The sequence below is a fragment of the Haliotis rufescens genome, unplaced genomic scaffold (genome assembly GCF_023055435.1).
Source record: "Haliotis rufescens isolate VD_foot unplaced genomic scaffold, xgHalRufe1.0.p SCAF_76, whole genome shotgun sequence".
Taxonomy (NCBI): Eukaryota; Metazoa; Mollusca; class Gastropoda; order Lepetellida; family Haliotidae; genus Haliotis; species Haliotis rufescens.
This window is the reverse complement of record NW_025964368.1, coordinates 1,355,710-1,380,003: the sequence shown is the minus strand read 5'-3', so window position 1 is coordinate 1,380,003 and position 24,294 is coordinate 1,355,710. Positions and strand designations below refer to the sequence as shown.

At 41.7% G+C, this 24,294-nt stretch overlaps 1 protein-coding gene across 2 annotated transcripts in view; it reads left to right on the top strand.

Annotated features, from left to right (window-relative positions):
• Positions 1-24,294, top strand: part of LOC124133114 (E3 ubiquitin-protein ligase PDZRN3-like) — a 313,211-nt gene that overhangs the window by 16,330 nt on the left and 272,587 nt on the right. For both annotated transcript variants that reach the window (XM_046497368.2, XM_046497369.2), the window contains exon 3: positions 14,653-14,763. In XM_046497368.2, the coding sequence (XP_046353324.2) occupies positions 14,653-14,763 (111 nt within the window). The remainder of the gene's footprint in view (positions 1-14,652; positions 14,764-24,294) is intronic.

The following is a 24,294-nucleotide window of genomic DNA, read 5'->3' as shown; positions in this document are numbered from 1 at the left end:
CAGACCTTGGCAGTAATTGCCGTCGAAGGGAACAGACTGACGAAACTAGAATCATAGTAGAGGCGAATGTTGACAGACACCGACGAGACATGCCTGTTCGATATGATCAGACGTGTTTATCCCTGGGTGCAATTGTTATCCTGTTTACCCTCGTCCCTTTGAAGCCATTATTCCGCAGTGCGGCAGTCTGCTCGGCCAAATGGGGCCAGTCGCTTCTACCATACGTACCCATGATCATAATCGCTAGAAATATGATTGATACACACTCTGTGGAAAGGAACAGCTATTTCTTCAGCAGGGACTCTCGAGAGAGTTGAAGACTTGACAAGCGGGATGACTGAGGAAGAAGTCCTCAAACATTGTGTCAGTTGTTAATTGTACGGAGTATTTTTTTAGCAGTAGTGTTGAATATTAAGGGCTGTCATGGTTAGGCCTACTCTCAGTGAGTATTATCTCAGTGAATCATGATGTTGTTGAAGACTGCGGGGATCAATGACAGATTGATGAAGGGGTGTAGGTGTTATTATCTAGACTGGGGGCAGTCTCCCGGGGGATTTCACTGTCATGAGTTTCCAGAGTGAGTGAGTATGGTTTTACGCCGCTTTTAACAATATTCCAGCAATATCATGGCGGGGACACCAGAAATGAGCTTCACACATTGTACCCATGTCGGGAATCGAACCCGGGTCTTCAGCGTGATGAGCGAAAGCTTTAACCACTAGGCTACCCGACCGCCCCTCCTGGGTTTCCAGAGACTCATATTGTAGTTTGTGATTGAAGATATGACTCCAATGATATTGATAATGTTATTATTCTGTACAAATACCAGGGTACCTTGAAACATGATCTATAGAAGATTCTGGTGACAGGTTTGTTTGTTTGGTTTGTTGTTTAATGCCACATTCAGCAATATTTCAGCTATATGACAGCAGTCTGTAAATAATAGTCTGGACTAGACAGTCCAGTGATTGACATCATGAGCATGGATCCACACAAGCCTGACCACCCGATCCCCTCAGTCGCGTCTTACGATAAGCATGGGGTGTTCATAGGTATCTGGTAATAAGTGATGACTTAGTAATGATCAAGATGAAGATGACCATGATTATGAATGATTATTTTCATAAAGTACTATGGTCACAACAACAACAACAACAACAGTTATGATCTTCGAGCCCTGTGAAGATCCAGGGTAGAATAGGTCTTTCCTCCCACAATGGACCACCTCCATGGTCTTGTGGTAGAGCGTCCGCCCAGAGAGCTGAAGGTCAGGGGTTCGATCCCTGACCCCGTCATACCAAAAGACGTTATAAGATGGTACTTGTTGTTACCCTGTCTGGCGCTCGGCATTAAGGGGCTAAAACAAGGACTGGTCAGCTCGGAGTCAGTATACTGTGTCTGAATGGGGTATTCATGTTAAACTGCAGCATGGTATCTCAGTGAGCTAGCACTATAAATCGGCATCAGTCCGGACTAGAACAAGCAGCCACACAAACACACACACGTACATGCACGTCGCAATATAAGTGCAATAATGTTGAACACCACGTTAAGCCCCATTTCACCTCACCTCCTCCCACAATGAGGTGGCACGTGTCATGCAAGTTAAATACTGTTTAAAGTGGTGTTAAATCCAACTCACATACTCGCTGTTATGAAAGTTAAAATCCTGTAAAAGAAGTACATAAAAGTCGTATTTGCATGTGTCACTTCGGGATTGTGTGTTCTATCAACAGCTGAATCAATAATGTTTATTCATGACTTCGATGTAATTGCATCTTATCTTTAAACAGAAGCTATATTGAATGAGTAAGTAAGCTGTGCATGTTTACTCTCTATGGTAAGCCAATGCCTATTGTATCAAGTTCAGGGAAATACAACCCTCCTAATCCACTGTACATGTTGACAACTTGAGAGAGTGTGTGCGGAAGAGATCAAGTTGATCACTCTTGTCACGGGATGTATGCGTAACAGAGCACCTTACATGATATCAAGAACGCGTCGGTGGTCGAGTGGACAGAGCGTTGGCCTAGGGTGCAGAAGGTGTCTGGATCGATTCCTTAACGCTCTATACCAAAAGGCAACCCATGAAGATCCGGGGTAGAATAGGTCTTATGCAACCCATTCTTTCCGTAAAAGGCGACTATGGTTGTCATGAGAGGCGACTAACGTGATCGGGTGGTCACGCTTGCTGACTTGGCTGATCATATTCCAATTATGTGGATCATGCTCATGATGTCAATCACTGGATTGTGTGTTGTGTTAAACAAACAAACTTTACCAAAAGACTATGGGTACCTTGTACAATCATATTCCGAGAGAGAAACAACTTCGTACAAGAAATATTCTGCATTGTAGGTCAAAACTACTTTCATGGCATCATTTTCAGCTCTTATCACAGTTTCAATGAAACATTCAGGATTTGTCCCTCAAATTAATTCTAGGTTTCCGTATCATGAAGATTAGTTGTCAACGACTAGTACACAGACGTAGTGTGACTTCAAAGGGCAGGGCGTGAGGTGTTGTGCCCTGCGATGATCCCTGGTGATCCACACGAGAGGACTGAGAAACTCAGGCTTAGTGGAGATTGGTTGTAAGTGGCTATGGAGGAGTGGGTTGATGTAAGATTGTGAAGTGCTAGGATATGAATTCAGTCAACATCGTACTTCAGGTAGTTGGTTAAATACGTGCATGCTTCTTGAACAGTGGGTAAAAAAATAAATTTAAAAAAAAACAGTTAAAAAATGTAGATTATTAAATCCACTGATTTGTAACATTTTTTAGTAGCACAGAATCCAAATTATATCCAATGTAGAAATAAAAAAAAAAAACCAAAAAAAACAAACATATTTAATCCATGAAAAAAAGAAAGGTGAAATAAGTTTATTTCATTTTTATTTTCATTTTGTTGCATTTTTTCAATTATTCCCCCCCCCCCCACCAAAACCAGCTATTTTGTATGTGGTCAGTAGTACACATGATACTCCCTGTGTGATGGGGATCATGTTTTCACACATAACACCTATATGTGGGTTCAAACCTGGTTTGGAGTGGGATGAGAAACCACTGTAACCTCAGGGCCACCTAACCATCCCTATAGGACGATGCACACAAGCAAATGTCAGGGAGTTCAGGGAGAAATGTTCTCCTACCTGATGAGGAACACATGTTCCTATAATTTTATACCCCCTTCCCCAGTTTAACATGTTCCCACCACTATACAGATATTGCCAATGCACCATACATTTTATCCTGCTTGCACCCACCGCTCTTGAGCCCCATGTTTCTATTGTAAACTTGCCCTGTAGAGCCCCATGTTCCTGTTGTAAGCTTGCCCTGAAGAGCCCCGTGTTCATGTTGTAAGCTTGCCCTGTAGAGCCCCGTGTTCATGTTGTAAGCTTGCCCCTGTAGAGCCCCATGTTCCTGTTGTAGGATTGCCCCTGTAGAAACCCATGTTCCTGTTGTAAGCTTGCCCCTGTAGAAACCTATGTTCATGTTGTAAGCTTGCCCCTGTAGAAACCTATGTTCCTGTTGTAGGATTGCCCCTGTAGAAACCCATGTTCCCGTTGTAAGCTTGCCCCTGTAGAAATCCATGTTCCTTTTGTAAGCTTGCCCCTGTAGAAACCCATGTTCCTGTTGTAAGCTTGCCCCTCTAGAAACCCATGTTCCTGTTGTAAGCTTGCCCCTGTAGAAACCCAAGTTCATGTTGTAAGCTTGCCCCTCTAGAAACCCATGTTCCTGTTGTAAGCTTTCCCTTCTGAGACCCATGTTCCTGTTGTAAGCTTGCCCCTGTAGAAACCAATATTCCTGTTGTAGAATTGCCCCAGTAGAAACCTATGTTCCTAGTGTAAGCTTGCCCCTGTAGAAACCCATGTTCCTGTTGTAAGCTTGCCCCTGTAGAGCCCCATGTTCCTGTTGTAAGCTTGCCCTGTAGAGCCCCATGTTCCTATTGTAAGCTTGCCCTGTAGAGCCCCATGTTCCTAGTGTAAGCTTGCCCCTGTAGAGCCCCATGTTCCTGTTGTAAGCTTGCCCCTGTAGAAACCCATGTTCCTATTGTAAGCTTGCCCTGTAGAAACCCATGTTCCTATTGTAAGCCTGCCCTGTAGAGCCCCATGTTCCCGTTGTAAGCTTGCCCCTGTAGAGCCCAATGTTCCTAGTGTAAGCTTGCCCCTGTAGAGCCCCATGTTCCTGTTGTAAGCTTGCCCCTGTAGAGCCCCATGTTCCTAGTGTAAGCTTGCCCCTGTAGAGCCCCATGTTCCTGTTGTAAGCTTGCCCTGTAGAAACCCATGTTCCTATTGTAAGCCTGCCCTGTAGAGCCCCATGTTCCTGTTGTAAGCTTGCCCCTGTAGAGCCTCATGTTCCTGTTGTAAGCTTGCCCTGTAGAAACCCATGTTCCTATTGTAAGCTTGCCCTGTAGAGCCCCATGTTCCCGTTGTAAGCTTGCCCCTGTAGAAACCCATGTTCCCGTTGTAAGCTTGCCCTTTAATAACCCCATGGTATGTTCCTGTTGTAAGCTTGCTGTGGTGATGAAAGGGGTGGAAATTCAGAGTCACTAGGGGTTGCACGTTTGTCCTCACCTGTTCTTTGTAATTTAACCTGGGCTTCTGAGGAGGGGATTACAGTGTGCCATGCCCACAATGCACCTCTGTGTCAACAGATTAAATGCTCATATAAGATAGCTTACTGGGGATATAATTAACTTGTGTCAGGTATTAAAGATAAACTGCTGTTTTGACGCAATGTTTTGTTACTATAACCCATGTAATTTAATATTTGTGAAGTATATGGTTGTGTATCACAAAGTATTTCCTGGACACATTAGGGGCAGGTAACTCTAGTCATTTTCTTATTCTTTGTACTTTATCTGTGAAGTAAAAAAAGTTTTCCTTTGGGTTTCATTGTAGCTTCCATTTTGCAAAAGGAAAAAAACATAACATGGGTGCATGGTATGGTACGATGGGGAAAGTTGCTGAGTCAGCATTTGGTATCAGCTCACTCACTTCGCTGGTTCTTTTAATACAGATACCGTATTCGATGTAATAAGTGCCCAGGGTGCTCTCAAAATTAGAAAAAGGGCGCTCTTATTAGAATATAATTTTGATGAGACAAAAAAACAGAGTTGAAAGATTGTAAATTTCGTGGTTTATGCTGACAGCCTGAAATGATACAAAAGAAGAATCTGTGCGTATTATACGCGACAGATATATTTTCCAGAATTTAGTTGCCCATAATTAAGGGTGCATATAACACGTGTGTGTATTATATGTGAATAAATAAGTCTTGTGTACATTGATCAATCAGAAGGGGTGCTAATAGGGATTGTTCACTAGCCAATATATTGGCAAATACCGCCGTGGGCATGAAATACAGTAATGTGTTTTGAGCCAGAGTGTTACCTTACTCAAGTAACTCACAGGGAAGACAAACCAAGGGTCATGGGATAGTAGTAGGTAACAGGAAAACTTCTGGATGAGAGTGAAAGGCTTTACACATACGTGTAACTTTGATGAGGAGGGAAACTTGCAGTTTTTAAGGGAAAATCTATCGGCAGTCTGTGGATAATTTAGGATGCAAATCAGTGGTTAATAGCATGAGTGCATCAGCTGTGTGGTTGGAAGACCCTCAGCCAGGCAGCAGGATGCTACTCTGGATTCTCATTCTTTGACAAGCATGGGGTACGGAGGGTGGGTGGGTTGAAAGGAGGTGGCTGTGTTGTGAGGGTGATATAAGCATGGTGGAGGGTTGTGTGAAGAGGTTGGTAGTGGTGCAGGGATGGGTGGGATGGGTTGTGTTGTGAGGGTGATATTAGGGTGGTGGAGGGTTGTGCGAAGAGGTTGGTAGTGGTGCAGGGTCGGGTGGGATGGGTTGTGTTGTGAGTGTGATGGAAGGTACAGGGATAGATTGAGATGTGATTCAGACTTGGTTGATGGGGAGTGATTCAGATGAAGTAGAGGATCTGATGTGGTCATATTGGGCATGTGACTAATGGATGTTAGCAGATGAAGATCGTGTTAGGAAAGGATGAGAGGAGAAGGATTTGATGACTGTGTCGCGATGGCGATGGTATAGGTGTGGGGATGACATGTAAGGAACATGCTGAGGGATGACACAGAAAAGGGAGGGGGTTGAAGGCGTGCGTGGATGCAAGAAGATGGTCATAGTTTAGAGTTTGGAGATGAGGGGTTTTCACTTTAAAGAGACAGTAGTGGACGCAGCTCGGACTGGGAGCAGCATGTGATGCAAGATTCTGGTGGTTGGGCTCAAGATGGACGGGATTGCTTTCAGTGCCGCCCCGAATCCCATCATCTCAACCGTTCCCCCAGGAGACACGGCAGACTGAATCAAAAACATCTCCAGTATAAAATTACATTTCCCCCCAGCTGTAAGATGAAAAATATTTGCTTCCGAATTTACCACACAAGTGGAGTATAGAATTCCAATTTTCGGAATAAGATTCTCATAAATCTAAATTGATCTGAGATTGATTTTGAATGTGCCTGTCAGTACAGCCTTCAGGTCAGGCAAAGGCAGGGCGATCTTGTTGTGGACGGATCCTAATCCAGAGGGTTCACTTTATCAATTGTTTCATTACCTCTCTGAATTAATTAGTGTCCGTTTCTTCCACTCTCTTTCTATTCTCCCAAATATCAGGAAGTAAGTGAAGCCATGTGTTTTTGTTGTGTATTTGAATTTGCCTCTTGGACCCAGAGACAAGAGCTTCCAAGCGTGATATTAAAAATTTGCCAATAAGACCCGTGCTATCAATCAAACTGTCAGAGATTTCAATGCGAAGTCCTTCTGTAATAAAAAAGAACATCAATCGCTACCGCCCAGTCTCGGAGGCAATGTCCACCCCTCCCACTAATAGACTCAAACTCTCTCATTTACAACGGTGGTCTAGGAACAGAGTCTGCCACTGATTTTGTGTTGTCACAAAGAAGTAATTAAGCCATGTTTATATTTCATCATATTTCCCCCCATAAATAACATAGGTTTGATATTGGAGCAATCACTCCCTGCATACTATATGCTATATGGTAGCGTGTATTATTCAGAATATTTCATATGAAAGTATGATCTTTTAGAATCATCAAGGAATAAGTCTGGTATTAGATACAAAATGTCAATTAAAGAATATTTTGTCATTACTTGTTCCTGGTAATTCCTATGATAAACAATTGTGCTGATAGATCTCTCTCAAGTAAAATGATTTGTTAATACAGCTACGATATACATATAGGCTACACAACATTTGATGTGATATTGAAATGTGGAATAATTTCAAGGTTAACTAGTTTGGTATTTCAGTTAATGATAGGAATATCCCTGTCATATGTTGAGTAATATATTTGTCGAAGAGAATGCTTACAGGGTGTGTTAATACAATATAGGTGTCATAGTTCATATTTAAAATTAATATTTTAGTTAATGATAGATATATCTAAAAAATTGAGTAATATATTTGTCGAAGGAAATACCTTCTGTTTGACAATATACCTGTATGTCTTTAAAAACAGTTCAATTACATCACATAATAACCTTATTTTCCCTCTCTCCAAAGAGAAAGTAAATATTATATACACACTGACCCAATTTATATAATAACAGAAGCTCTCCTTGAAACCATTCTTCTGAAACTTCAGTTACTATTGCGAAGAAGTGAGTCTGAAGAACGTGACTTTATCTGTCGCTGATTTCTCAGTGAAATGAGCAAACTTCTAAAAACATCAGCTGTTCATTCTGTGAACCTCTAATCACAGTTTCTGTTATTTTTTCTTGTAAAGGGGAAGGAGAATTATGGCCTCTCTAAGTTGGACGTCGATGAAACAATGAGTGGCTCTACTGAATCGGTCATCTGCCTAGTGGTGCGTCACTTGTACACCATTGTTGTATTGGAGGTCGGGACGTGTTGAAGTCGGACGGCCATTACAGTGCCGCTCTCCTCTTTGAAGTCCCAGAAAGAAATGACTTGACAAAGTTGATGATTATCATCTTTTGTCTGTTAGAACTCTTCAGTGAAGGAGAACACGAACAGCTGCCTACGTAGCCATCTTTGAAACAATGGCGGCGTAATTATAACATTGTCATTAATGTTGTTAATTTGAGGTTCGATACTCCGTTGCTTTAGGGTTTTTTAGATGTGGCAATAAAATGGCATGAAATGTTTTACCTGATGATTTTAACCCTTTCTGTTCGTCGGAGCTTTAGGAGGACAGCAGACTGTTGTTGATAGCATCTGAAAAATAAGATGTTTGGTGATGTGAAATGATACAATTTTTACGACATGCATAAAAATACACAAAAAATGTAATGGTCTCTATTAATGATAAAAAGAATAAATAGGTTAATGATTATTTTTTTAATCGTTTATTTTCCTCACAATCTAGGATTTCTTGTTGAATAAATGGTGAAGGTGTTAGATATTAAAGTGTGGTTTATCAGTACGTGTAACATGTTTGGAACAATAAATCACATGTAATTGCTCAGTGTTGGGCATCATGGCAGGGATATTCAGTATTCAAGGGATAAGCTAACAAAAATTATTTCTGATTAATATTAATTGCAATGGCAAGCATTAAAAGGCTCTTGTTAACCATTCCACAGCTCTTGGTCAAGAATTGAGGAGGTTTTAAACATTGATTTGTAGAATAAACTTGCACATTTCTCATTAAGTATTGATTCTACGTTGGGGAAGGGTTTAAGACTACATTAATGTTTGTCATTCATTAAGATATGGAAGAGAAAAATCTATACTTTTGACTATTTTGGCCCTAGTTTTGGGTGCTTTTTAAAGCAGTTCAGAGTACAAGTGGTTCATTGTACCGGGTGATCAGTCTATACAAATAGCTAAAATTCTATAAAATGCTCCCATTGCTCTCTCTCTGTAGCATTGAGCTTGATGTTCTTGGATGGTGTGGGTTGGGGGTGGCCTCGTGGTTAAGGTGTCAGCTTGTCTAATCAAAGTGTGGAGTTTTTTTCCCATTGGGTACAGTATTAATGTGTAATGCACATGTCCGGTGTCCCTCTGCCATGAAATGGCTGGAATATTGCTGAAATTGAAAACCCAACTCACTCACTCTTGGATAGAAGAGTGATCAAACTACAGATGTTACTGGCTGATTTAGTGACACTGCAGTCTGTTGATGTAAAGTGTTGCTCACACTATTGACCACTGGTTTGTCTGGTCCAAACCTGACCTCAGACCAGGTCTTATGTATATTGTTTGAAACTACTGTTTCATCATTGAAACCTCCCTTCTCTTCCCAACTGTGGGCATGCCAGAAACCTATGATTGTGAGTTTGAATCCCGGTTCGCCCCGATTATGTGTCTAGGTTTGTCAGCACCATGCCCGTGCTCGTGGGTTTCACCGAAGTGGTAAACGTCTGAGACCTGCATCCCTTCAGGCTTTCCTCCCACATTAAGCTGACACGCCGCGATATAAATGGAATACTGTTAAAAGCGGCGTTAAACCCAACTCACTCACTCACTCTTCCCAAATGTGCACTGCTTTGGAAGTGGATTGAACAGGTTCTTTGCCAGTAATGCTAGATGGAAACTAATTGTTTAAACTGTACCTGTTCCTGTGTTTGAAGTCACACATCTGCCCCCGTGGTTCCTACTGGGGAAGGGCCGTGGTGGAACAGTGTACTGGGTTTCCCAAATACTCAGCCTCAGGAAGTGCCCACAGAATATTCATATAAAAGTCTTTTTCTATGGAAATTAGGTATTGGATTCTCACTCTTATTCATGACTGTGAGTGAATTTGTCATCACTCTACTTAATGTTATACAGACTCAGAACCTGGTACCACTGTCATCCTTCTCCCTTTCTCAACCCTTCCACCCTGGGGGCACGGGTAGCCCAGCCGTCTAAGGCGCCGCGATTCGCTGTGCAGAGTTGCACCCCTGGGGCACGCCAGAAATCTATGATTGTGGATCCGATTATGTTTCTAGGTTTGTCAGCACCATACCCGTGCTCGTGGGTTTCACCGAAGTGGTAAACGTCTGATACCTGCATCACTTCGGGCTTTCCTCCCACATTAAGCTGACACGCCGTGATATAACTGGAATACTGTTAAAAGCGGCGTTAAACCTAACTCACTCACTCAACCCTTCCACCCCAAGAACTCCAACTGTTCCTTTCTCTCTACCCCAGGAACACTGACTGTCCCTCGCTCTACACTCTTCCTTCCCATGAATACCAACTATGCCCTTTTTCACTCACACGTCCGGCCTAGCTAACCCATTCATTCAGGAATTTCTGAACATCTAGTCCGTCCAGCCCTACGCTTGGGGTGTTCTGACATTACTGCTGTTGCAGAAACACAACAAACACCCCCAACCCCCACCCCATCACTATCCCCATCCCCATCCCTATCTAAAGACCTGCTCCTTCCCTTACCCCCTGTGCAGGAACACCATCTCCCTCCCCTGACTAAAAACCGGACCCACCCAACCCCCCTGTGCAGGAACACCATTCCCACCTCTATTAAAAACCTGACCCACCCAACCCCTTGTGCAGGAACACCAGTCCCACCTCTATTAAAAACCTGACCCACCCAACCCCCCTGTGCAGGAACACCATTCCCACCCCCATTAAAAACCTTACCGACCCAACCCCCCTGTGCAGGAACACCAGTCCCACCCCTATTAAAAACCGGGAACCACCCAACCCCCTGTGCAGGAACACCATCTCCCTCCCCTGACTAAAAACCTGACCCACCCAACCCTCCTGTGCAGGAACACCATTCCCAGACCCCATTAAAAACCTTACCAACCCAACCCCCCTGTGCAGGAACACCAGTCCCACCCCTATTAAAAACCGGGAACCACCCAACCCCCCTGTGCAGGAACACCATCTCCCTCCCCTGACTAAAAACCGGAACCACCCAAACCCCCTGTGCAGGAACACCATCTCCCTCCCCTGACTAAAAACCGGAACCACCCAACCCCCCTGTGCAGGAACACCATCTCCCTCCCCTGACTAAAAACCTGAACCACCCAACCCCCCTGTGCAAGGAACACCATCTCCCTCCCCTGACTAAAAAGCGGAACCCCCCAACCCCCCTGTGCAGGAACACCATCTCCCTCCCCTATTAAAAACCGGAACCACCCAACCCCCCTGTGCAGGAACACCATTCCCACCCCTATTAAAAACCTGACCCACCCAACCCCCCTGTGCAAGGAACACCATCTCCCTCCCCTGACTAAAAACCTGACCCACCCAACCCCCATGCGCAGGAACACCAGTCCCACCTCTATTAAAAACCTCATCACCCAACCCCCCTGTGCAGGAACACCAGTCCCGCCCCTATTAAAAACCTGACCCACCCAACCCCCCTGTGCAGGAACACCATCTCCCTCCCCTGACTAAAAACCTGCTCCAGCAACTTCCCCCTTCACAGTTGCTTGAAAGCCCATGCGAGGTTCAGAAAGCCTGGCAGAATGTTTGTTGGTGAAGCAATAATTTGGCACAAAGAGACGTCCATAAAATGCAACATTGGCCACCATAGGGACCAGTTGGTCAATTACGCCCAAGTCACAGGCGAATTCATTATCAGAATAAGGAAAGGTTGCGGTGAAGGTTTGCCATGGAAGTGTAGCCTTGATACTTGCTATGGTCATTAACAGAACTCTTCCTGGCCTTACCCACTTCTTTGACATCTTAGCTGGAACACTGCATAATTGTCATGTCAGTAAGTACACTTGTTGGCATCAAATATCAATTTGATTAGGAAAATTTGCAGATAACGACTATGTATTTCCAAAATTGATTTTTTTTAATCAAAGAGGAATCGCTCGGCCAGAAACATGACCGTTTAATGGCTGGACGCAAAGTGAGCCACAATGCATTTAGCACATTTTAGGAGTTAAATTATCGTGTGTCACTTTTGAAATACCCATCAACCTTCTTGACATGTTTCAAAATGATACCCCATGTAAACATAACATTTAACAGATGATGTATAATGTTTCTCTGAGGATTTCAAATGTTTCGCAACTGAAACTAACAGCATATTAACCCAATCCTTTCGAGACAATGCCTGTTAAAATGTGTTTGTCTTGCAGCCGGAATCACTATTAACTTTAATTGTTGATTCCATGTCATTTAGTTCATAATGGCTGAAGGATATTGACAAAAGCTTTTGATCAAGGAAATTATTTTTGTGATTATTGATGATTGACAAAAACTGATCTATCAGTGCGAGAAATATCAAGGGACTATGAAATTCACAATAGCAGCTTATTACTGCGATCCATCTTCGCATACCTTCATGCTGTGATAGTATCATCCTACAACTGCTTCATTTCAAAGATAAATCATTGTCAATTTATCCGATATTTCTCAGCTTTGTCATCATATTCTTTGAGTTGCAAGGCATGTGCGAGCTTTTTATTCTTTTTTTTTTAGACATCAAAGTGTAGGTTTAATATGCATATGATATAACAAATCCTTTGTAATGAATTCTGTCTGAAAAAACTTCTTTCATTGGAGACATTTTTGTGGAAAGAGATCAGAAATATTTTTTTTGCTATTTTTGTCAAATATATTAAATGATGTGAAAAAGTTTCTGATGCTCAAATTGATATTAATAAAGCTTTGAAAGGAAAGACTTCAATCAGATTTCATTCAGTATGTCTTTTAATGTTCAAGAAGATAATGCAGAGTGGACTTTTTTTCAGTGACTTTTGTATTTGACATATGCCAATTAATGAAACTCTTAGTAGTAGTAGTAGTAGTATTACTAGTAGTAGCAGTAGTACCAGTCGTAGTAGCAGTAGTAGATGTCATCGTCGTAGTAGTAGCAGCAGCTGCAGCAGTAGTAATGAAGTTTCTGATGCACAATAGTCTTGTATGTTTGTAGTATTCTGTATCATATTCCAGTAGTCTAAGGTACTGAAACTTACTGTGCAGAGTTACTTCCCTTAGCTGCAAGAATTTGCTAGGTGTTGGTTTGAATCCGAGCCCTTCACGAATTCTGGTCCCTAACTTAACAACACCACATCAATTTTCACAGGTTCACAAACATTTTAGTCATCTGCAACCTGTGATTTTCATTCGTCCGCATTGATTGAGATGACTTCTGTTAAATCATTGTTTAAAACCAACAGAAATAAGACTCGTAAAATTCTCTACCTCAACAGGAGATGTGATCCTCCATCTTGAAAAATGTCTGATATATCAATGCCCCAGTTGCCTACAGTGACTCTGGATTCCATATCTCCATCCTCATAATTGATTTTTTGCAGTTTCAATTAATAAAATTGAGTGATGAGGAAAATGGATTTTTAGTTTGAAACCTCCCGAATCATGGCCTCACTTTGAACAGGTCACTTATTTTCGACGCAGCCTATTTGATTCTGCTAAATGCAGAGCACCCATAATGATGCAGCGAGGGCATACTAAATGAGCCCTGTTCAGAGGCATCATTTAGGCACGTCGTGAGCGTACTCGTAATCCATCAGAATATTTCACTCACTTTGTTCCTCGTAAAGATTCCAAGGGCCAAATACTGTAATCCACGAGAAAAAAACTGACACTTGTTAAACTTGGGGATTATTAATCCATTTATTGATAGTTTCCATAAGTGCTGGCTGTTATAAGCAATTATGAGATTGTCCACTTTAAGCACATATAGTGACTCAGAAAAAAGTAGGCCGGTAATTACGTAGGACCTTGGTGTTGACGAATATTTATTTGTGATAGATGTTATTTGGATACATCAAGTAGAAAAGGTGAGTAAGATTGAGATAGCATAATACATAACATGATAAAGGAATCGTTACAACCGTTTAACAGAGTTTCAAATCTGATGTGTCAAACATAACTCGATAAAAGCATAAGAAGAATATCATCAGAGACATCAATGAAAGAAATAATTTGGAAAATGGTGTCATTTTGTCAATTGGCTAAGTAATGTTCCACGCATCAGTATTGGAGAGGAGATATTTGATTAGGCACATGTCCACTGCCAGCGATCTAATCATGAATGACTCATTCGCTGTCTTCAAGGCCCTCACTCACACAATGTAACCCCCTCGCTTCCCCTTTCAGGAGAAATTGTCGCAAAATTGCCCCTTTCCATGTATTTCATGCTTGGTGCCGCTGCCCATTTCCATTTTCTGGTATTGGTGAAATTCCATCATGTTTTATTGGAGTTTAATAGTATGTCCGTAGTGGATGAGGATGCTCTTGAAGGCACTTTCTTGGTGGGCGTGATTCACTGTATCGCAACATGTTGGATAACGTTTGAAGCATGCGGATGTTGGCTGGTAATGTAGAAGACATACACGACTTGAGTCAGACTTGGGAGATCTGAGAAATGGCAGGTTGCTTGATCTTGGGAATTTGATAAAGTTATTGGATTCGTGGGACTTCAAGGCACATTTTACAATTGGAAGTTATTGATATAGAATTTTCGAACGGAACAAAGAAAATATTTCATCAAGGAATGAGATGAGTCTGTTGACTGTTAAAAAAACTATCATTGTGTCAGGGCTGTTTGGTTTGAACTACCAAAAGCATTTTGATCCATTTTAGACATTTTGAGAAAGTCCTTTTGAAGTTTTTATCTTTTATGAAAAATTATGTCTACGACATGCAGTTTAAGAGTTGTTTTTCTCGTCGTTTAATGTTGATGTTTTTTTCAGCCCGAGAATAACAACAACCAGACTGTTTCGGATGGCATCGTTGTGTCTCGAGTCACAGAGAATGGACCTGCAGATAATAATGGCTTGAAGACCTATGACAGAATTATTAAGGTAGGAATACATTCCTGTTTATCTTTCACGATCCGTTGTCATGGTTACTTGTGGTCCTTGTGTTTCTGTTCAGTATGTTGGTACCAGGTAGGTTTGTGAACACTGGACTCTCCCCAAGGAGCTGAGATTGATTGTATTGTTTGAATAGGACTGGCCACTTGGACAAGACTGTACCTCATGGGGTGCAGCAAATAAAAGGGTCTGCACTGGACTCTCCCCAAGGAGCTGAGAATGATGCTGTATAAGAGAAAGAGGACTAGTCAGTTGGCCAACACTGACGCCTCACAGGGTGTTATGGCAAAAAACAGTGTCGGCACTCAACTCTCCCGAAGGAGTTGAGATTGGTGTCCCATGTGGTGTGAAATGAAAAACATTAGATCTGGGAGTTGTATGGCAATCATATCCAACTAGTCCTCAGCTCATTCAAACCATGTAAAATAACTAGATTTTAGTAGAAACAACTAGTCCATCGCGATTATCAGTAGCCTTGGACTAACAGAAAAGCTGATAATGATTAGTGTGCAGCACTTTACCCTCAGAGGTTAGATCATTGAGGGGACATGCTCAACATCCTCCATCTGCAATCTTCATCAACCCATGCTCATCTCCCCCCCCATGAAGATCCAGGTAAATACTGGTCTTCTGCTCGTCATAAGAGGCGAGTAACGGAATGGGGTGGTCAGATTCGCTGTCTCGGTTGATGCATGATCATCTGTATTGATCGATGCTCATAATGTCAATCACAGGATGGTCTGGTTGATTGTTTACAGACTGCTGTAGAGCTGGAATATTGCTGAGTGTGGTGTTACTTGACAAACAAACAACATAAGGCTCCTCGGCTGAATGATAAACTTTAGCAAGGAATTAGGACTCTCCTTTGAAGTTGTAATCAATCAATTATTCAAACACTTTGTATCTGGGGTCTGAAGTGTCTTGTTCTTGAAATATTCTGTAATACCCAGCCTCGTAACAGTTGACAGAATTACGACCTTCGAGTTCTGTCTCAAATACAAGAGAGAGGGGTTCCTTGAATATTTTCCTTTTAAGTCTGAAAGTTAAATGAAACCAAATCATTGGTCTTTACATGGATGAGGTTCAAAAAAAGGAAAATCACCGAGCCTCCCATTAAAGTCTGGAAAATAAATTCAAGATAATTGACGTAAGATTTTCGCTCACTTTCCCACAAACGTTCATCGGTTGCTTGAATCAGAGTTCAAATTCAGTTTTGACTGTCATGATTGAAATTGATGCATTTAGCGAGGTTCGTGGCACTCTCCGAATTTCAGCCTCAGTCCGTCTGCAGACATCTTCTCGAATGTGTATGGTTTTACTGGCCTCCTCATTTGTTTTATGTGTTAATTAAATTTTCAAAAACAATCTATTGTCTGTAAAAAGATTTGCAAACACCATTCCATCTTGTGATTGTGTGTGTGAATTAGTGACTTAATCCCGAGCCTAATGGATTCCTGTCAGAAACAGATGCAAGTCCCCGGTCCCCCTTGGTTCGTCCAGTCCCCCTCCTTTTCCCCTTCCCCCGTTGACTTTCTTTTGATGTGCCACCTCAGCTACTGTATTTTTTGAGTGCCAGAGTTCGTCAAGAGAGTAAATACGCCTGTGTCTTGTCTCCAGTTTAAATCTGTTACTCTCGCACGAGTTGGCCTCATTAGCATCTGCTATTTGTACCTCCCACTAAGACCTACTTTGCTTTTTGGGTCGGAGGCTATTATAGCCTCGTTCCATTGTGAGTTAATACCATTGTGTGTTTCATGGCCAAGACTGGTGATAAACTAGCCGAGCTTCTTTCAATGCTATTATGACTGACTGGGAACAAAAAGAAGAAAAAAAATGACTAATTATATGAATACTAGTAACTGATGGCTTTGGTTTGGCCAACTATTACCCTAAACTGATTTGGAATTATTTCAGATTTGTGGCTTGAATTAATTTTGTGGTTTCAATATTTCGAAACTTATGAATATCATGAGGACATATATAAAGTTTGTTTTGAAAAGAAACAAATCTTGGAATTAATAATTCAAATTTTTCCACAACAGTTTGAATTTAAGAGATTTAACAGTGAGATGTAGACATTGTTGAACATATCTTCGTCTTTAGTTTTGGAAAAGTCTATTCAGAGCAGTGTATACTACTCAAAAGATGGTAGGAAATTCTGATTCTTTCATATTACTATAGTTAATCTGTCATAGCATGACATTAACTACAGTGATATGAAAGAATTGGGGTGGTCCTAAACTTCTTTTGAGTAGTATATAAGAAAGGCATGATGAAATTAAGAAGGCACAGTGGGAGTTCTTGGAGCAGCTCTCCGAGAAACAAGTCAGGATTTATGTGCAGTCTCTCTCCATGCATCAGAATGAGCCATTGTGGAAAGTGGCCTTAAATACAAAGAAGTGTAATGGGCATATTGTACCAAGAACAAATGCTATAATTCAGGCTTGAAACAGCCAGGCACAATGGCAAATCTACACCACATGGAAAGGCCACCAGTCATGGCTTATAATCCAAACAACTAGAAAGAAAAACTAGCAATTACCATGGGCACTAAATCAGGGGGACGAGGCAGCACAGATCGAAAGGTGGAGGGCAATCGTAAAACACGTTCTCTGCTGTAACGGGTCGAGTTGGGTCGGCGTCCACATTGTCCTTTCACAATGGGTGCAAAGAAGCAGATAGAAATTGTCTTTGATCTGGACAAAAGCTAACATTAATTTTCCTCAAGTGTGTCCAAGGGCTAGCTGCAATCTGGCCGGCTGACCGTGAGGTGTCAAGCAATAGGCCCAATGTGTCGTCCTCCTCTCCCTTGCAGCGTCCTCCTGTCCTCAGATGTCCTGGACGCATCCCAGATGGCTTTGTCCACCACTCAGTCCAATTGTCACAATGGCCATTTTCTTTCCTTCCACTTGAGTTCCGATATTCTGCCGTTTTCGCATATTGACTAGCTGATGCGCTATCTTTTCTTTATGGGCCATTTCAAGTGGATTGTTTTGAAGGAATTTAAAGAGATAAGCACAGTTGGAACTTGGTTGTAATGGGCCGCAAATTTACAGGAAAAACGTATTGGTGTGATTATACCACAACTAATGGTTTGGTTGGTATTTCTATCTATACACCTTGTAGCAAGTTTTATTTTTAATCATGTAGTTTGTAGATAATGCCGAACCCTAGATAGTCAGGTTCAGAATAGCCCCCAGCTACTTGTACTGGTTGTAAGACCAAAGGGATTGGGTGGCCAGGTTTGGTGTCTTTATTTATTCCATACCTTCGTACCCCATTGCTCACAATTTTGATCACTGGATTGTCTGGGCTGGACTGGATTATTTGATATATTGTGATATAGCTTGAATATTGCTGGGTGTGGTGTTACTGTTACACAACAAACACATATTTATTCTTGAGTTGCATAAAATAAGTAGGCCTACCAGCTATTAGTAAATGCATGAAAAATTAATATTTCTATGGGTTCGTTTACTCCCATGAATTTAGTTCGTGAAAAATAGATTAGTTTGATCCTAATTTAGTTTCAATGTTTTAAATTTTCCACTTGAAGGGATGATCACTTGGAGGTGAATCCCAAGACATTTATGACACGCTACAAGCTTGTCGAGTTGAGGACTTCGCTTCAAAATGTCCACCTTCATCACACGAGAGTTCACGTCCGAGCAGTAAACTTCGTCACCAACGGCAGGGGAAATTGTTCACACTAACGGGGATGAAAGGTTCCAAATGGAGCCCAATTGGATTACGAGTGTCGCTGTGCACCTAGGTTTGGTGGCTCTGTGTGTCCCGTGGATCTCGGAGAGAGGTCCTCCTTGTGACTTGTGACTCATTGAGACGCCCAGCCTATTATTGTCAACTCCTTCACTCCCGCCTTCCGGACCCGCCTTTGATTACATCACCCTTCCTTTGATCTTTTTAAGCCTCTCATACAGCTCGGGGAGCCTACCTCAATTTAATTAGTCGTAATTACACTATTATTGTGGAAGCTGGGAAAGGGAGCGATTTTGTCAGCAATTCGGCAACAGTTCCTGCCAAAAGCTTGCCTCCATTTTTTTGCCCCTTCAGGGTAGATACTAATTACTTCGTCAAAAACTGTCAAAAAGCCCCCCATGGTGTCCTGTGCTTGAGCCAATGTGGGCCCAACTTGGGTACACGGTGAAATACAAGAGCACTTTGAGATGACTGTATCATTGCATCTGTTTATAGCAGTGTCCTTGAGGTGTTGTTGATGTTGAAGCAGATGCACACCAAACCTGTCTTTGATCCTCACACTGATATGACAGTGTAGAGCCTTGGTTCGTCTAGGGGGACCGCAGTACCATTGTTAGGGACGTCGGTGAGATAAATATTTACTTTCTTCTTGCTTACAAACATCACTTGGCTTCCATCATCCAATCGGGCACAATGGCTATTAAATTGATTTTTTTCCATGTGATGTTTGCTTATATGATTTCTATGAGTTTTTAAAATATATACTGTTGTATTTCTTTGGTGAATGTATCCAATGGCCAAGCTGTGATCAATGTTTTCCAATTTAGAGTATCTCATAACTCTCTTGATTAATATTTTCAGATTTATGAGACGTGACCTTTTTAGCAAAATGTCCTAATGGGTTTAAACTTGAATGGCTTAGCAGAGATCAGTGAATTAAAAAATCCATTAATTAAATGTTCAAAGCAAATTTAAGAATTTGAAATATTTTATTTTTGAAAGCCACTTTTTGTGCAATTTGGTTCCCGATTTTATAGATGACTCTAATCTGCATGTTGCGCCTTCACGCAAGGAAGACATCTTCAAGCGCCTGTGCATCTGCTCTAAAGGTTTAGCTCGCCTTAAGTTTATGAAAATTTGTAAATTTTTATCAAGTCATCAACGCTGGCATGGTATTTTTTCTGACAGTCATGCAGTCACGGTGAGCCAAAAAAGCGGATATTAAATCCCTCAAGATCTCAAGATTGCATAATTCTCTTAATTTGTCAGAAGTGATAGTTACAACACGCAAATCCTCTTCCGATGACAGATCCTGTGGGTATTTTGACAACATTATCAATGTAATCTGCAGTCTAATATGCTAATGGGATTGCTGGTTCATGCACAAATTCAAACTCGGACCCTTCGCAACAATGAAGAGCCCATCAGGACAGACTTCAATAAGCATATGATGAGAGGAAGGCATAAACCGACTGCATCATGGTTTTAATAACTAATATTCCGTTTCAAATATTGCATATATTTTCGATGACTCACAATTCACTCCAAGTCGTCCTAGAATATCAGAATGTACATTATTGTTTGCTTTGTGAAATGTTCTCATTATTGATGCTGGAGAAGCATCATCTTAAACAATATGCCCGGTCTGCATCTTTTTGAAATGATGATCTACTGATGGTTGATTTGAAAATTATTCAAGTGGACTCAACTAAAATAAATATGTTGATGAAATTATTTCAAATCATAGCTTTCGGATTACTGTCTTTGTGCTTGTCTTGAGCTATAAGTGTACAAACCATTGATAATGGAACCATATGAAGATGATGAATGGTAAAATTGTTGTTTTAGATTGTCCATCATTATCAAACTTTCATTATTGGAATCTGAGAGATTTTTAACAAATGAATTTCAGAGACTGTAATGAAGGCAGTGTGTGCTGACAGAAACGTCTCTTCGGCAAACAAATCCGATTTAATTCTTGTTATGAAACATTTAAGATGTCGTGTTCATAATTGTGATCGGAGATGTAAAAAATGGGAAAGTAAGAACTCAAGACTTGAATACGATTAAATTAATTGTTATGAATGGAATGGAATTCAGCCTTGGCGGCAATGGTTGCAAGCCTGCCTGGAATTGATTTTAAAAGGTGCAAAGACAAGCGAGATTTGGATTGAATTAGGATGAGGAAAGAGTCTAGAGAAGTATTACAGAGGCGCAATCACTCAAGTTCTTGCGAATGTAATTAACACATCGTTTGCTCATCAGGCGATAAATCTTCTCCTGTGGCTGGAAGGGCACTGCATCAAGACAGGGCCACTTGTTACGTGCTGCTTTTATACACTTCTTCATGGATTTTCTTCCGCATATTGGTCTCGGCAGTTAACTGTGGGAATTTCCGCGGAATCTTCCGACATTACACTGAGGCTTGTTCAGCACCATGATCCGTCAGGACCAGCATTCACATTACATTAACACAGATTTGTTTGCAGGAAGGAGAAACGTTGACATGCCTCCCAGTGAAAAAGGGGCTGTGGTGTTTGTCTGCAGGGAATCGAGGAAGAATTCCAATACAGGGCTCCCAATAGGGAGCAGGACAGTTCTGTCCCCTAATGAACTCGTATTGAGTGTGGGTTGACTCAGGCATTTTATTAGGTCCCTTATCTTTAGAGAACCCTAATCAGAGGTTTGTGTCCCCCGAGACCCTATTGCAGCCCTTAATAATGCATAGCAAGTAGACGGGAGGGTTTGAATTTGTGGATTTATGAAGATCATAATTTTACATGTGCATTAAAATGCATAGCTCTTGTATTCAAATCTCCATTGAATAATCTTGAAAAGTTTGAAGAGTTGAGTGCATGACATTGTCAAACCCCTTGGGGCTGAAGTTTAACCTTAACAATGTGCAACAGGTCGGTATGTATTGAACAGAATGCAGAGTGCGTGCAGAAGTTGTTTTGGAAATGCCATGGACTGTCTTGTGGGGTAGTGGGGAAGCTTAGTGGTAGAAGTGTTTGTTTGTCACGCCGAAGGCCTGGGTTCGATCCCCTGCATGGATATGAAGTGTGAAGACCATTTCTGGTGTCCATCTGACCGCTGTCATATTGCTGGAATATTGCTGAGTGTGACATGAAACAACAGACAAACAATCAAATGGCATCCCCCTGAACTCACTCACATTGTTAGTTCGAATAATGCTTTGTCCAGATTATGTTTCTAGGTTTGTCAGCACCATACCCGTGCTTGTGGGGTTCTCCAAAGGGGTAAACATCCAAGACCTGCATCACTTTGGGCTATGACTGAAATACTGTTACATTTTTCAACCCAACTTCCGTTTTTCACTTCATTTCATGTTTAACGCCACGCCCAACACTATTCCAGCTGTATGACGGCGGTCTGTAAATAACCGAGTCTTGACCAGACAATCCAGTGATTGACTCATGAGAATTTATCCACACAATTGGGATATGATGACATGCATGAACCAAGTCAGCAAGCCTGACCACCCAATCCCATTAGTTGCCTCTTACGACAAGCACAGTCGTCTTTTACAGCCAGCATGGGTCACTGAAGACCTATTCTAACCCGGAATTTCCCAGGTCCCAACTTACTGTAAGGCCTAACAATAGACTGTGTAGAATTAACAAGTCCGCAATTTTGCTTGTCATGGGTTCAAATCCCAGATTCTTACTGACTGTGATCATTGGTCTTACTTGTTTTCATGGGTTGTATCACTTTAGCCTCTCCTCTCACATGAAGCTTACCACCCGTGAAGATCTGGGGTAGAATAGGTCTTCAGCAACCCATGTTTGCCGTAAAACGACTATGCTTGTCGTAAGAGGCCACTAACAGGATCGGGTGGTCAGCCTCGCTTACTTGGTTGAAGCATGACATTGATCCCAATTTCGTGGATCGATGCTCATGATGTCAATCACTTGATTGTCTGGTCCAGACTTGATTATTTACAGACAGCCGTCATATAGCTGGAATATTGCTGAGTGCGGCATAAAACAACAAACCAACCAACCAACATGAAGCTTACATGCAGTCATTTAACTGAAATACTGATCAGAGGAACATTTGATCCGACTTGATGTCTTCCCAAGACCCTTTAAGACAACAGCAAGCATGTCAGGTTGACTGGAAAGTTACAGCTTGAACTCGCTGATGTATGTGATGCTGTATGCAGTGTGATGGAACCGATGCTGTTGCTGCTGCTGCTGCAACTACTGCTACATTAACCACAGGTCGTTCTCTGCCTGTTGAGTCGGGAAGTAATTCAGTTATATGCCTCTCGACTGGCTGAAATCCATCACCGAGTGTATTAGGACACAATTGTAAACTCATGCAGTCAGCATTGCCAATGCTTGAACTATCTGCCTCACAACTCTCCATTATAGAGTGGAAAAAAATTATGGTAAATTATATGAAACTACATTAATCGTCTGTCAGATTTTTTTTGTACATCAAGACACGAGTGTATTTTTAAACTGATCATGTGATACAAATCACTCTGTCTTTTTCTTTCATGTGTTTGATAAATGCTCGTAATCATCGGCAGTTGGGTGTCGACTGTTGGCAGTAATTTGATGTAATGGTGTTTGCTTTGTATTATGTAACATTTGATCAGATTTCGGATCTGGGATAATGTGTGATGGAATATGATGTAATATCAAATATCGGCACAGGAATTTCAGTGTCGGTTAGCTGTGTCAGTGGAGAATGAGTTAGTATGGTTTGATGATTGTTTTAGCAAGATTCCTGAGTTTCATGGTGAGGGTCATCAAAAATGTGTTTCTTCTATTGAGCTGTGCCATCGTGGATAGACACACACAGTTCAAGCCAACTAGTCCGTATATATCCTGACTGTATTTTGTGCAACTTGCTCCGATGCGACTAGTTCCCATGTTGGACTGGCCGCCTTTGTTGGTCATCCTTATATTGTGTTGGTCAGCAGAAATTATGAATAGGTATGTAGGCATTTTATTTTTAAAGATCCACTGTGTACATACTTTTGAGGCATTCTGGGTTTGGTACACCTGATCTGGTCCCTCAGAAGGGATGAATGTTTTGATGAAGTAGTTTGAGAAAAAGATTGTTTTGACATGTAACAGGTTTTGTGTTGGCTAGTTTGGTAAAGGAAAATGAAAAGTCTCAGAGAATTAAACCTGGTTTTCGGTATGGTAAGTGAAGGCTTTATCCTTTAGACTACCCTGTACCTCTGTAGTTAGTAAGTGAGTGAGGTTTTACGCTGCTTTAAGCAATATTCCACAGCAGGGGCCACCTGAAAGGTGCTTCACACATTGTACCCATGTGGGGAATTGAACCCGGGTCTTCGGCGGGGATCGAGTGCTTTAACCACTAGGCTATCTCACCACCCCACCTCTGTAGAAGACATGACAGCATCAGAAACTGGTTTTGATATTGGTCCAGAAAAACAAATCCAGCGCTTGTGCGTGATAAGAAAACACTTGCACCTATAGGCTATTCTATCCTGTCTGTATAAAAGACAAAGACATGATCACACGACAACATGCGTGATAGCTTCATGGCAGAAAAGTTCTTGTTCTGTCAAGAATCTTTGATATTTATGATTGATGAACAACAGTGAGTTTGATTGTGAGTGATATTCATTAGCAGAATCCTTTGATTGGTTGGCTTGTGGAGACGGTAACCGATGCTGTTGGCGGAAGGTGATGATGATGGATATTGGAGTGTCAGTCATGGTTGTTGGGTGTGCCCTCACCTGCCACACCTCTCACTGACGATGGAGAAGAAATGCTGTCTGCGTCAGATCCAGAATTC